This window comes from Notamacropus eugenii, chromosome 1, assembly GCF_028372415.1.
Source record: "Notamacropus eugenii isolate mMacEug1 chromosome 1, mMacEug1.pri_v2, whole genome shotgun sequence".
NCBI classification, from domain to species: Eukaryota; Metazoa; Chordata; class Mammalia; order Diprotodontia; family Macropodidae; genus Notamacropus; species Notamacropus eugenii.
This window is the reverse complement of record NC_092872.1, coordinates 136,025,308-136,041,078: the sequence shown is the minus strand read 5'-3', so window position 1 is coordinate 136,041,078 and position 15,771 is coordinate 136,025,308. Positions and strand designations below refer to the sequence as shown.

General features: G+C 37.9%; 1 protein-coding gene across 3 annotated transcripts in view; it reads right to left on the bottom strand.

Moving 5' to 3' along the window:
* Positions 1–15,771, bottom strand: part of THSD4 (thrombospondin type 1 domain containing 4) — a 946,642-nt gene that overhangs the window by 160,490 nt on the left and 770,381 nt on the right. For all 3 annotated transcript variants that reach the window (XM_072615569.1, XM_072615563.1, XM_072615573.1), the window contains one exon: positions 2,279–2,483. In XM_072615569.1, the coding sequence (XP_072471670.1) occupies positions 2,279–2,483 (205 nt within the window). The remainder of the gene's footprint in view (positions 1–2,278; positions 2,484–15,771) is intronic.

Here is a 15,771-nt window from a genome sequence, read left to right as displayed (position 1 = left end):
TCTTGGCAGAGATACTAGTGATTTGACATTCTCTTCTCCAGTTCATTTACAGATGAAGAAACTGAGGCAAACAGGATTAAGTGGTTTGACCATAGTCACACTGCTAGTAAGTGTCTGAAGCTGGATTTGAACTCAGGAAGATGAGTCTTCATGATTCCAAGTCCAGTGCACTGTGCCACGTAGTTGCTCCAACTCCCTGAACTAATACATAGGCATTTTGAGTGATAAAGATTTGCTTAGTCATATAACTAGGAAGTATTGGAGCCAGACTGGTCATTTTCTAAACTCCCAAAGCAGTTGCTTTAGCCTCCTCTGGACACAAGAAGGAGCTATGGAACCCTCACTCTGTAGCCAAACTATCCTGATAGGGAAGACCACATTGTATCTCATTGGATTCAGCCCAACCATGATTATTTACCCTAGTTATCTTCTAAACTACTACCACACACATTGTTAGTCAGCAAATAAAAATATATTAAGCATCTACTATTAGAACTGTGCTGAGAACAGGGGATAAAAATAAGAAAAAGAATGATGGTCCTTGCCCTCCTCAAAGAGCTTACAATCTAGTTGGTAAAGACAATATGCAAAAGGAGTTTGAAAAGTGTGGAAGTGGAGAAAGACATCATGGCTTACCTGCTCATGATGTTTGTAGAACCAAAACCAATCAGAGCTGCTGATGGAAAATGGAGAGTTACCTGGGAAATTTTAAGCCTTTTGTGAAGGAAGGCTTTGGGGGAAATTTATTGCTCCTTCCCCCCATTAGAGGAGAGAAGTAACTGAGGGTGCTGAGAAAGGACTGAGCTTAAAAACTGCGTCAATCGGTATGACAAGATTTTAGGTGATGGACATATTTTGGGAGAGGAATGATGTTTATGGAATTGAAACTAAGCAGAGTCATTAATGGAAAACGAAAAGTACTCTACACACTCCCTCCTTCCCCTTCCTCAGGTCTACCTTTTGCTTTACCAATCATAAAAACAAAACCACCATTGCTTTTGAAAACGGGCATGTCAATTTAATGCTGTACTACTTTTATTCATCATTCATCTGGTTTTCCAGAATGTAATATGTTTCCTTGACCACCGTTCCCCTACATATTTTCTTTCTCCCTATTAGAATATGTTTCTTGAGGATAAGGCTGTCTTACTTTTACACTTTTATATTCAGCACTTCACACAAAGTTTGGCAGATAGGTACTTAACATGTTTTTTCATCCAGCCATTCCTCCCTTCATTTATTGAGTCAAATCTTCTAATTCTTAAACATTGCCTTTCCATTATGTTTTGCTTCAGATAAGTATTTTTAAATAATATGAAATACACTGAATGGGGGTGCAAAGCTAACTGATTAGTGAGAGACATGTTACAATTTTATTTATGAAAATGAGACAATACTCCTTGATTGCGTTAGAATCTAGGATGAGAGGATGAAGAAGTAAATGAATCAGTAGCAAAAAAAGAAAAAGAGATGGGTGATAACCACAATGAGGCTATGTGTAAGAACTGTCAGTAGTTTTAGGACATTGCTTGAGAGATGTTGCTTTTCATAATTTAGGTGTGAATTCCCATACATAGTTAATCAACCTAAATACCTTCCATTATGGGTTGGTTTGTTTTGTTTGCATTCAGATTCTTTAGCCAATGTGCCCCGGAGGATTAGGCAAGGATCTCATCTGTAGGTAATTTTGTGAGTGTGGACTCTCAACATCTGAGGTATTTCCAAAACCTGTTCTATAGTGGTTTTGTTGACTTCTGTCCAAAGACTTGATGTCATAGGCAGCCAAAGCAGAAATAGGAAGAAAAAAATATAGATCTATCTTCCAGAGCCCAAGGAAATGAAGGAAAAGATCATTAGCCTTTCTCCCCCAAATCCCAAACCATCACACTAGAAGTTTCCTTAGTTATTCAGCCTCCCTTACTTACTCAGGGTGGGGAAATGATTTATGCATATATTCATTTCCTTAACTATGTCTCTCAAAACAAAAGAGGACTGGTTTAAATGTATAGATGTTTCACATATGCTTGCTACATGAGGTTTTTTCTTTTTTTTTTTAACATCATCCATCCAAATGTATAATTCTAAGGGGGAGGATTTAGGATGGAAATGCTAAGTGGTAGCTCTTGAGTTACTGCTTGCTAACCAGAGAGACAAAAGTATCCATCTGAATTGGAGACAGATGAGTGTGTTCTGATGCCTCTTGTGCTTCTGGGATGGATACACCATTAGGCAATAGACCATTTCCTTTGGAGGAAAAAAAAAAAAAGAATAAACTTACCTAAGTAATTGTTGCTTTTATACATCTCTGTGATGTTAATTTTTGTGGCCCCTTGTGGGATTTCAACAACGCGGTGATAGCCCAGGCTGGTAAGGGTGTGCTTAAACACTCCTGACACAATCTGACAGCCTGTGTTGTCTCCTCCACATATACCACATTTATCTACGACCTTGTCAGAGCCTAGGTAGTCGTCACAGCCAATAGTCTGCAAAGAGGAAGGGAAAGAAGGATGTTTGTAGTTGTCATATACACTTTCCCACAATATCAAGTTCATTCATTGAGGGAGGGGGAAAGGGGATCATGGGGCTTGAAAGACCCAATGAATGGAAAAGTTCTCAATGGCCACTAAATCTCAATGCCCCTTTATCTTCAGCACCCTCTTGATCCATTCAACATCCCCAGTGGCAATCTCTCTCATGCTTCTTTTTATTCCCCTCACCATAGGTCCTCATAAGGCCAGATAGGAAACTGGAGGAAAGTGGGGACTTGGGCAATTTTGAAATTTCTACAAAAACTATCCCCTTTGAACTAACATTTAACATATGACCATAAGGGGTGTGTGTGTGTGTGTGTGTGTGTGTGTGTGTGTGTGTGTGTGTGTGTGCGTGTGCGTGTGTTTATCACACATGCATTCCTACTCAAGTAGTTTATATTAAAGAGAACACAATGAGAAGGCATTCATAGAGGCTAGGTCCACTTGTTCAAGGAATTAAGGTCAATAAGGTTTTGAGGTTTGAATTACTCTGACAACTGTGGATATTACATCCCCAGCCCACACCAAAGGCTTCATGTCACTTTGCTTGATACAAGAGAGTAAGGAAAACCATAGCAACAGAAGATGTAGGGCTCAAAGGAACATATGAGGTCACCTAATCTCACTTGTATTTTACAAACAAAGATGCTGAGATGGAGATGAAGTGGCTTGCCTTGGGCCACACCCATAGTAAGTAGAAACAATGGGGATCAGAGAGAAAACTAGAAATTTATGTTCCCCTGGTAAATGGCATGAATCATGAGGTAAGATCAAAGTTGGACCAAAGAGGAGGTCACCTAAGGTGTGTGAGGTTGGTTACTTGAGAGGCAGCTTCCAGAACTCTCTATTTGAACTACTCACCACTGATAAGTAGGTGATGAGCTCTGGTTCCCAAACTGCGGAAAGATCTATGGGGTTGTCAGCACCCTCTAAATCTTGGGTTGCTGGAGGACAGCCCTGATCATTTCACAGTAGCCATTGGTCAGGCCAGGGTTAGAACTCAGGTAACCTGATTCCTACTCTAGCGATCTTTCTACTCCAGCAAGGTGCCTTCGGATCCTCCAATAACTCTATAAAGTCAGGTTCTGAATAACAAAGACTTGTCTGCCCCAAATAGTTGAGTCTGCACTGAAATAACTAGCACTTAAGAAGAATCATGAAACTTCCTGCATCTCCTTCCTAATGAAATTTTGAACCACTAAGAGATATTTTTTTCTTGCTTTTCATGTAATTTTGAGGCCAAAAAAACCCCACACCAAAAACATTAAATTTTGGAATCAAAACTCAGTGACCTTTGTTCAAGTCAATCATTTTTCAGGACTTGGCCCAATACCATATAAACTATTCACTTCTTCAAAGTGTAAGAACATTCTCAAATCAAGTTTCAGCCACAGAGCACTCAGCAAACTAACTCGAGTTCTCTGATTCCATCAAACAACAGAGGGTCTCTCATTTAGAGTTGCAGGTGTCAAAGGCCACAACTCAAACTGCTTCATGCAGAAAGGCATTCAGTATTTATTCCATGCCTGTTTAATTTATTTTTTATATGCACAACACATCTATCTTATTGCTTCCACATTTGTCAGCGGTCATTTGTCCACTAGTGATAACCAGGATAGCTTTCCTAACAATCTCTCTGTAAAACATTATTTTTTGACAGAAATAGAAATACCACCATTCTATGCCAAAATGTTCATCCCACATTCACTTTTTCTTCTAAAATAACACATTGACTTGTGTATTTTCCCTTCTCTTAAAAATTTCTCCCCTCCCCCATGCACATTTTGGGAAGGCAAGCAATGACATTTTCTATATGTAAGTGTCAACCTTCGTGCTTTTCTCTTCATTTCAAGCATTTGCTGCTCTTTAAGTTTTGCTAAGCAACTTGCACAATTTAATTTCAAACTCACAACAGCCCTGCAAAGTAGTGCAGGCAGTACTGTTTCCATTTTACAGTAGAGGAAATTGAGGCTGAAGAAGTCCAATGAATTGCCCAGGATCATCTAGTCAGTAAGAATCAGACACTGGATTGGAAACTAGGTCTTCCTGATGCCAAGTCTTACCCACTATGCAATACTGTCTCAGAATCTAACAAGAGAAGAAATATAACACTGATGGAACGAGGTAGAAATGGAAGCAAGGTTATTCCTGCCTGATGCTGAATGAAGCATACTCCGTAGATATATCTCTAATATTGCATGAGATCTCAGAGCCTAAATTCAGGTTATTCCATCCTATGCACAAAGAGGAATTTAGACATATCACATTAAGAATATGACCTCTGATAATTCACAAGCTGAAGCTATTAAAAAGGCATGAAATAAAAAAGACTGGCTTTTAATCCATAAAGACCAAGTTCATGTATGTACTAAATAATTCATTACCATATTAGCAAGAGGGCATGTTCTACCATCATGTGGTATAGTGGGGCAGGATTTATAATGAATTAAGAGTCAGTGGTTCAAATGACTGCTCTGCCCTTCCTAACACTGTGACCTCAGAAAGGTCACTTAATCACTCATGATCTCACTTTTTGCATCTATAAATGGAGGGGACTAGATTCAAAGACCTCTAAGGTCCCTCCAAGCTTCAAGCCTATGATACTTTGCTTTCTCTTGAGAAGAACAATAAATTATGTTTAGAATCTGCTTTACAGTACACAAATACTTCCTTCTCAACAACCCCATAGGCAAGTGGCACAAGTATTATCATTACATTTTCTAGAGGAGGAAATTGAGGTTCAGATAGGTTAAGTGATTTACTGATGGTCAACCCAATCACTAGATAACAAGCATAAGATTTAAAAGAAGGTGAAGGTTGAAAAGGTGAAATCACCTGGTCTGATACTTTTATTTTACAGGTATGGAAATAACAGCTCAGAGCAAAAAGGCACTCTATCTAAGTTCATGCAACCTTACTAATTGCCTGACCAATGATTTAAACCAAGATCTTCTGACTGGAAGTGTTCTTCTCATAGCACCATATTGACTTTCTATGCAAATGGAATCAGAAGAGGCTGCACTGCCTAGTAGAGAGCGTGCTGTATCCTTGATATGGTCAGTGAAACTAATATTTGATATAAGAAGCAGTGAGGCATTGTTAAGAGCACCAACTCTGAATAAGGAGACCCCAATTCTTATCTCAATTCCGTCACTTAATCGCTATAGAAACAGCTGAGAAAAAAAGCAAAACCAAACCTCGTGGGGCTTTGATGGCAACATGGCAACTGAACATGCATTCCATAATTTCAAAGTGGGAAACAAATGCTAGATCTGAAAACATACCTAATATCATTTCTAACCAAATGACGTAGAGCCAAGTTGGGCGCAGACTCTAGATTACCTGACTTGTAGCTTCAGATTCCAGTAGCTAGACTGGAATTTGGTTTGACTCCATGAGCATTTGACTCCATGAGACTTGTCTTAACATCACCCTCAAATGTATTCATTGAATTTGAAACTGAGTTATTTATAGAACCTCAAAACACAGTCCAGTCTCCTTTTGCCCCAAATATCCCCTCCTAGGTAATGATTCTTTCATTCTGGAGAGATCCTCAAAGTATATAGAATTAAAGGAAAGCTAAGAGTTACAATGCAGGAGAGCAAGCTTGCCTATACAGCATGGAGTAGTAGAAAGAATATTGAATTTGGAGTGAAAAGCTATAGGTTCCAGTCTTGGTTCTGCCATTGACTGTGACTCCTTGGGTGAGTTATTTTAATTCTTTGAACCTCAGAAGAGACAGAATACTTTCCCTTCTAACCTCACTGGATAATTCTGAGGATCATGTGAGATAATATATATGAAAGTCCTTCATATACTGTGAAGTCTTCAATACATTTGTAAGCTTTTATTATTATCACAGAAAAGCTACAGGTAAATTCTGTTTCTTTTTCCTACCTTTCGCATAGTTCCAAGACACTCAATAAAAAACAAAAGAGAAAAAACATCTTTCCCAGGTATTGTCATGCAAGGACACTTGAAAAAAGTAATTTCTGTCTGAAATAAAGCCTATCAGACTAAGCCTGGCTATCAGCCAGGGATCTTCAGTGTTCTTCCAATAATTTTTGCAACATGCTTTGGGAAAAACTTTACAAGTTGCAAGTTAACACTGGAGAAATTGAGCAAGAATTACACCCAATCATGTGCCAAAATTAACTTCCATGAAATCTCCAGAGAGAAGTGAGAAGCAATCTGGATGAAATATACAGTGGTGAGCTTTGCAGGAACTCAGAGCTGTGTATACAACAGGATGGGTCCAATGCCAGGCTTGGAAAGCGAAGAATTCTCCAATGGAAAGCAGATGTCAATGTTACAGTGCTGAAACAAACACATGAGACTCAGAACCTCCAGTCAAGAGGAGGGATGAACTAAACAGGTAAAGTGATTTATCTTTGCTACCACATGATCATAGCAATGGGAAGGAAATGTAATTAAAAAAAGATTTATGAATGCCTTTATTAATGCCTTATCATGATTTCCTAATATCTCTCCCTACCTTGTAATGAAGAAAAAATTTTAAGCGGAACTGATTGATTGAGCTACCACACCTGAGGTCACATGCAACACTCTACCTTAACAGCGCCCCCACTTCTCTACTTAGCAGAGAAAAGGACAATTTCATCATATCTCACTCTGGACCAAGACCGCTGGTTACAATTAATCTGAGCTTAGCTGCCCCTTTTTTGTTCTGTTTCCATTTTCACTATTGAGTATATTGTTCTGGTTCTATTTTCTTTACTCAGTATAAATGCATAAGTCTTTCTACCTTCTATTAAATTCAGATTATTTGAAAAGTTTTAGTACTTAACTGGTTGAAATATACAAAGATGCAGAAAATTTTATTTGTGGTAGCCTGAAGCAACAATAACACTGGTTTGAGAGTCAAATGACTTGGTTCTGCAATTGTGGCAAATTACTTCCCTTTTCTGAGACTTAGTTTTCTCATCTGCATAAAAGGGAAAAGAAAACTATATTACGTATTTCACAGAATTACCATGGGGATAAAGTGAAAAATATATGCAGTATTTTTATAATTACAAAGCAACACAGAAATATTATTATTACTATTACCACCATCACTGCTATTACAGTTATCCCTTCTACATTGTAACTTTCCCCATTGTGGTTTTGATATATCATGGATCAGCATAAGAAATTAAATCAAAATTTTATGGGAGTTTTTCAGAAGCCAGAGATGTCACTCAGAAATGAGCAGATGATATAGAAAAAGTTTAGAATCTCAGAAATGCATAAAAATATTTGTATAGTACTGTATTATATCAATATATTTTATCTTTAATACTATAATAATTCAGATTTCTCTTCTGGTACAAATGGAAGGTCAAAAAATTTTATGTAGATTTTCCAGATCAAGGGAGAACCACACCCCTAATCCTTGAGATATGGAAGGAATAACAGTGCTACTGTTATTACTCCTGCTATGACTGCTGCTACTGCTGCTGCTAACATTACTACTACTGCTGCTGCTGCTACTACTACTACTACTACTACTACTACTGCTACTACTACTACTACTACTACTACTACCACTACTAGTATTACTATCACTCTACCACTACCACCGCTACAACAATAACAGGAAGAAACCTAACAAACAAGGTTCATATGAGCAGTTCTTCTAAGATTATAGTGATACTCTGAGTATTGATAACAATAACAATAGTGAGAAGCAATATGGCATAGTGTTAGAGAACCAAATTTGGGAATCAGAAGAACTAAGTTCAAAATACTGTCTCTGACAAATACTAACTGTGTGATCCTAGACAAGCCATTCACCTTCTTAGCCTACCTCGATCATCTCTCTAAAACTGTAAGTTGCAAAACAGTTGCAAATCTTACAAAGGAAGTTCCTCACCAGGAGTCCCCTCTGTCAGTGAAATCACAGTCTAGACCAATGACCTATAATGATAATGATAGTGAAAATGATGATGAAAAATGGTGATTATGATAACAAATAAAATATTTGCTTTTTTTTTTTACTCCACAAGGTTGTTTTTCACATCACTTCTAAATGTATTATCTTAATTTCATTTGCAAGTGAACTAATTTATTTATAAGACCTCTCACATAGCTCACCCTCTGCTAGCCATAAATATGTCCTCCAAAGCAACAATCCTCTCATCTTGGAGAGATTATCCAAGTGTAAAGAACTAAAGGAAGACGAAGAGTTATGGTGGAGACAATCTTGCCTCTATACCATGGAGTAGTGGGATGAGCACAGGGCTTGTACGCAAAAGCTTCCATAATAATAACTATAACAATAGTCATCACATCCCAGGGCAATATTAAGGGTTTATTGTAGATACATAGCATTTGGTTTGTCAAACATAACTGCTCTTCCACTAAATAAAACATGTGAAAAATTAAGATTCAAGAATGGAACCCAACTGGCCTCCATGGGTGACCTCCTTCCATTCTCAACCCTAATAATAGGACAAAGAAACATTAAACAAATGGCCATGTCAAGCTAATTTACTTACAGAAAGGGATTCAAGATAGCAAAATCTGATCTGTTAATTGCCCTTGGAAACTAAAGTCTATTCCTCTGGAGCTTGGACTTAAGGACAGATGTAGATTTTTGAAAGGAAGAAATTGTTCAAAATATCACTGCAGACTATAATATACTGCATACCACCTACTGACTATTTAGAAAAATACAGTCAAGTGGCCATAGCTATACACCAGAAGCTGACTGTTTTTCATTAACTAATAGACAGATTCCCCTGGGGTAGCTAGGTGGTGAGCACCATTACAGGTGTCAGGAGAACCTGAGTTCAAATCTCACCTCAGACACTTGCCACTCACTAGGTGTGGGACCTTGAGACCTGTGAGACTTTAGCCCAATTGCCTCATCCTGGGTCATCTCCAGTCAGCCTGATGAATATCTTGTCACTGGATTCAGATGGCTCTGGAGAAGAAGTGAGGCTGGTGACCTGCATAGCCCTTCCTCACTCAAAACAAAGTCAAGTGCAAGTCATGTCATTATTTCTCTGATGGCATGGCCTTCTTTGACAATGAAGGATGAACACACAAAACAGATCATACAGATCATACTACAAATACAAACTTCAAAATATCCTTACAAATTCAACAAATAAGTTTGACAGGAACCATGGAGTCAGAGGACCAAGAAGGGACCAGACAGGCCATCTAGTTCATTTATTTCATTTTACAGAAGAGGAACAGAGGCTCAGGGAAGTTATATAATGTTTCTGAAGGCATTATATTTACAACATCAAAGGCAGGACTTGAATCCAGGTCCTCTGACTCCAGAGTCAGAGATAAGACTACTACCCATAATTGCCCAGAGACAGCATTGACCTACAAAAATTTCAGAACAGCATTTTTAACAGATGTTGCCATAGCAAATGCTCATGACCTCCAAACTATGTAGCCCAAAAAGCTTTTTAACTACAGAGACCAAGTAGAAGAAATCAAATCCATGTGTGAACAGGAAGACATACATATCATCCTTGAGTTCTGGTCTACTGTTAGAATTGTCCTGAAGACAATTACAAAATCTACTTTACCCACGCAACGGTTCACCAAGCTCTAAACATAAAAGGATAAAAGCAGAACAGAGAGTTATCCCAGAAATACTTCTATTTGTGCTTCATTGAGCACAAAAATGAGAATAATTCTCAGTTATCATAATCACGATAATGTCAATAAAAGTAATAACTAAATACTATTTGATCATCTGATGTTTCCTTCCCAGAATAACAACAAACTCTATGATCCAGTAACAGTTTATGTGGAGGGCTTATTTCTGGGAAGCTAAGTCCTCTGGAAAAGGGTTCCAAAGGAACCTGGAGGTGAGTGCAAAAAAATCTATTGCCACCACTACCCAAACCCATCTTTATAAATAACTTTTCTAAAGACCTAATGCATATGCCTGTCCTTTGGTTCACACTCAAAGTCTTAAGGAGCTAGGTTGGGTTTTCAGTTTTCCCAGAGCACAGAAGATTAGAAGCAGTAAATATGAAGTAGCAGTTGGGGATGGGGTGCAGGGAGCCCCCAAGTCAGTTTCCTGGTAGTCTACACATGACAATTTTCAACTAGGTGCTCTTTCTTGGAATACAAACTATTGTAGACAGACAGACACAAGGACAGCAGACTTGCAGCTGACACATGAAAGCGAAAGAGACAAAAACCACAACAACAAAAAACCCACAAAGCAGCCATACAGCAATGCTGTTTGTTAAAGAGAATGGATATTACTGAGAACTTTGCATCATCAAATAAATTCTAAATGATTTTTTGTATCCTCTTTGAAAACAACATGAAGCATGTAACATATTTTAGAAAGATTTCCACCAAAAGTAGAAACAAAGCTTCATACTTGTAGTAAAGCTTCAGTTATCTCAAAAAAACAAAACGAAAACCTTACAAATACAGAATCAGACCTTAGCAACACGGAGTGTTGAATTTTACTGAGATAATTAGTCAACTGAATGTATTCTCATGTATGCTATGAAATTTCTCTAGGTCAAAAATTATAGACCTATCGCTAGTTGGGGTTACCTCAGAGATGTTCTAGTCCAACCCCTTCTTTTACAGATGAGGAAACTGAGGGCCACTTTACCCAACGAGTTAAAGTGACTTACTTCAGGTCACAGAGGGAATAAGTGCAGAATTAGAGTCTGAACTCAGATTGTCTGTTGGCATATGCATCATTCTTTCCAGTGTGCCATACTGGCATAGGCTATATATAAAAACCCTTGAGATCCTGGATTTAGTCATGGGTTCAATGTTCAGCTTGATCATGTCCTACCTCTGTGGTCCTGGACCAGCTTGTTCTCTGAGTATTAGTTTTCCCATCTGTCAAAGGTAGAAATTGGACTAGATGTTTTCTAAGGTTCTGAATCCACAATCCTTTGATCTTTAACCAGGTATATTGAAATTGCAGCACTTTTTAAAACTCAAATCTTTCATCTAGTAACCACATCAGCCACTAGAGCTAATTCAGTAAAACACAAATGTAATGGGTTTTTGTTCCCTTCTGATGATTCTGTTAAGGTGAATGAATCATGAATAAAAAATAAAATCATTTCCCCTGAAACTTCCCACAGAGATAAAACAAAAAGCTTTGAAATATCCATGAAAATTCACCTACGTAGCCCTGTGGATGGAGCATTGACCTGGAATCAAGGAAGATCTGAGTTCAGATCCAACACAGATACTTACTAGTTCTGTGACCTTGGGCAAGTCACTACTCCTGTTTGCCACAGTTTTCCTCATCTGTAAAATAGGGATAATAATAGCACCTACCTCTCTTGTTGTGAGGATCAAATGAAAGACAGTGACTGTAAAGTGCTTGGCACACAGTAAGAGCTATAATAAATGTCTCTATACAATACATATGTATATATGTATATATATGATTGCTTATACAAATTTATGTAACAATTATATTAATATAATAATTTTATATAGCAGTTAATAATTAAATGTAATTTTAATGACTATTAATATAGATTAATATAACTATTATATGTAGTTAATTTAGCTATATATTTGTGTATATATATACATATATAAATACATGCATGCAGACAGACAGACAGACAGACATACACTAAGCACCAGCTATGTATGAAGTGCTACGTTAGGATGCAGTCATACACAAAAAGCTTACAGTCTAATGGGGATGTTCATACATGATATCATGTTAGTCATTTGAACAAGTAATTAGAATGGCAGAATGGGAAAATGCTGGAGGAAACATCTGGATGAAATGTTGTGAGAAAGATGAGGAGGAAGAGATCATACTGAGCAAGGGAAATGAGGAAAAGCTGTCATGGAAGAGGCGGTACTTAAATTGGTCCACAAAGAAAGGGAGTCTATAAGACAGCCCCAAAGTACAGTTCAGTAGGAGCACTGAATTTGGAGCTACAAGATATGAGTTCAAATCCCACCTCTAATATTTACTACATGTGAGACTGTAAATAGCAACCCAATAGATAACAATCTAACAGCAACTTAACAGCAGATAGTCAACCACCTTGGGCCTCCATTCATAGAATGAGAAAATTGAGCCAGATGACTTCTATGTGTTCTTTTCGGAATAAGTCTCTGATGTTGTAACCCCTTTCAACATCTTCTGCAGACTAAGCATATCAGTAAACTTAACCTAATTCTTGCATGGTATAGACTCCATTTGATTCCCCATTTTGATAAATGTCATATCTACACTATGGTACCCAGAAGGCAACAGTATTCTGGATATGATCTGAACCGCACGGAGGGTCCACAGTATTGTTATCTCTCTCATTCTGAACACTCTATCTCCTTAATGTAGATTGAGATCACATGTATGCATTAGTATTTTGGTTGCTACATTATGCTATAGACTCATAATGAATTTGTAGTCACCCTGAATCTTTTCCACAAGAACTATTATCTAGCCATGTCTACTCCATTCTGTACTATCTGGACCAGAATATAATGGTAACTGATACCACTGAAAATGAATACCGTATTTCACTATATAATTGTCGGCACCAATAATCATCATATCCTGTTTTTTTCAGTCAAAAAATTGGATTATAACCTTTCATCTTATAATCATCGCATGGTATAATTCTGTACATCATGCTGCTTAAAAGGTAAACAGAGTAGCAATGTATTCACCACTGCCATATGGATACCCATTTATCTCTCGCACATTGTGAACTACGAGCCTAGAATTCTCAGCTCATATGCATTATCAAAATATTTCCAAAAGGCAACCCATGTGTTTGTTTAAAGTGCTGCAGTACTAGTGGTATTGTCATTTAACCCAATGAAGGAGCTGTAGGTACACGGAAAGTGGGCAGGCAGGTGAAGCTGCCATGAGAACTCATGTGATATGGTAAGACTTCCCACACTGGCTAAACTGTACAGTTCATCAGCCAATGATACACTAACATGCAAAGTATTTCTTTCTGATTATGAGTAAATATAAAAATTGATTCTGTGCGCTTCAAGTTGAAAGTGATTGTATTCACTCAACAGCATAGAAACAGAGCTGTGGAGAAGCAGTTTTTCAGTGAGTGAAAGGTTGGTATGAGACTGGTGGAAACTAAAAGACAAGTGAAACCAGCACAGTTTTTTAAAGCTTCACATAATGGTCACATCCCATTTCCTGCCTCCCCCCCAAAAACTGACATAAAATCTGCAGGAATTATGAGATGAAATGAAATTTACAAGATGAAATATGAAAAATATGAAAATATATTAATTACTGGTTATGGCCAATCATTGTACTAGGCCCTGGGATACAAATACAAGAGATAAGAGAGTCTCTGCCCTTAAGGAACTTACACTCTAATGGGGGTGGGGTACATAAAAGGAAGTTGTAACTAGGGAAGGGAATTATATTTTAGGGAGTTACAGGGAGACTGACTTGCTCTATAGGGCATTAAATTGACATGTTGATTCTAAAAGTCATGCTGTTGGTTTGATTGCTATAATTCCAAGAAAGAAGTGGATAAATGAGGGCAGAGACAGAGAGAGAGAGTATGTGCATGGTAGTATGGAAGATGACAAGATGACCTAGGTGGATAAATGCATGGAATGTAAAATATAGCATGGTCTGATATGGAATTGGCTTGATAGAGTGAGTTAGGCAACTTGGCACTCACTCAGTGACCAAACAAGACATCTCAGCCCTTGGGTATGAGCTCCAAAGCGGAGATTAATTTTCTCAGGAACTACAGCTAAATAGCCTGAATAAATAGCACCTATGAGTACATTTGCTTTATCGGCTGAGTTGCCTTGTGCAGAGTGAGGAATCAAAAGATGTAGGCTCCAGGCTTTGCTGCTAAGTAGTTATGTGACTTCTGACAAGTCACTTTGCCACTCTGTGCCTCAGTGCCTTCCATCTGTACAGTGTTGTGTAGACACTCCTTAAACTCAGTTGTAGCTTGTACATGCCATGATAATCCTAGAACAAAGAATCTTGTGGTAGACAAATCTGTGGTAATCACCAAGATGTGCTTTTCTTACAACAAATGGAATTGGAAACAGCACTCCAAGAGATCTAAAGTGACAAAATTATTGATCTAAGCCACAAAACTGATCTCCAGGATGAAGCGAATTTTGGTTTCCTTAATGAAGGCAACTGAAAAAAATGAGCAGCCTGGTTTTAATCAAGTTTAAGGCAATAAGTTCTCAATATCTCATTCTGCTTCATGAGAGAAAACCATTTTTCTGTATGACTCAGTTGGAAAAATGTTGCTGTTTGTGTACAGATAAAGTTGGGTGAGACTCAAAGCTTGTGGCTGTGAGACTTCTATTGCAAGTTGATAATCTGATGAACAAAGCCCTGGAGAGAAACATTTTTCAGTAGCAGTGCAGTGAGAAAGTAGCTTCACCTCCTGAAGTAGGGATTATGAATCAAGGATGCTCATGTCAGGCCAGGGGGGCACAGTTTCGACTTTTACTTGGAAATTAGGATCTAAAAAGCATTTGAAATTGAAATAACGGGAACATTCATACATGCTGAGTTAGACATTTGAACAAGTAACTAGACATCATGCATTTGAGCAAGTAAAAGTCAATGAGGGTTACTTTTAATAGATGTGTGTATTGTAAACCCCTGAACAGAGATACGATAAGGGATATCCAAGACAGTCAAAAAGACCTTTAACTCAGCTAGCTGTAAACCTAGGAGATAGTTACATACCAATCTCTTTTCACTCCCTCCTCCAACTCCCTACTGAATTCTTATCCATCCTGTAAAGCCCAAGGTAAACATCTGCTCAGCAAAACAGTTTTTCCTAATACCTCCATTCCCTAGTAGATGATGGCATTTCCCTGACTTGAAATCCATGTATCATTTTGGTTACAAGATATTATGCACTTATGCTGCATTATTTCGCATTAGTTACTTGTAGATCTGTCACACACACACACACACACACACACACACACACACACACACACACACTACTTTAGGCTTCCCCAAGGACAGGGATCATGTCTTATCAGACCCCTGGATCTTTCCCATTACTTTGATTTACTTTCTTCACACAAATAGACTCGTGTCTGCCCTGCTTTGTCCCAAATAGAAGGTAAGTCAAATGTCAAATAAGCTGTCTATTCAACTAATGCTAACATAATTAATATCATATATATATTTATTACATATTATAGATAGGTAGACAGATAGATAAACATATACTGTAGATCTAATAGGGGTATATGTGTGTGTATAAGATCAGAAGGCAACAGAGTC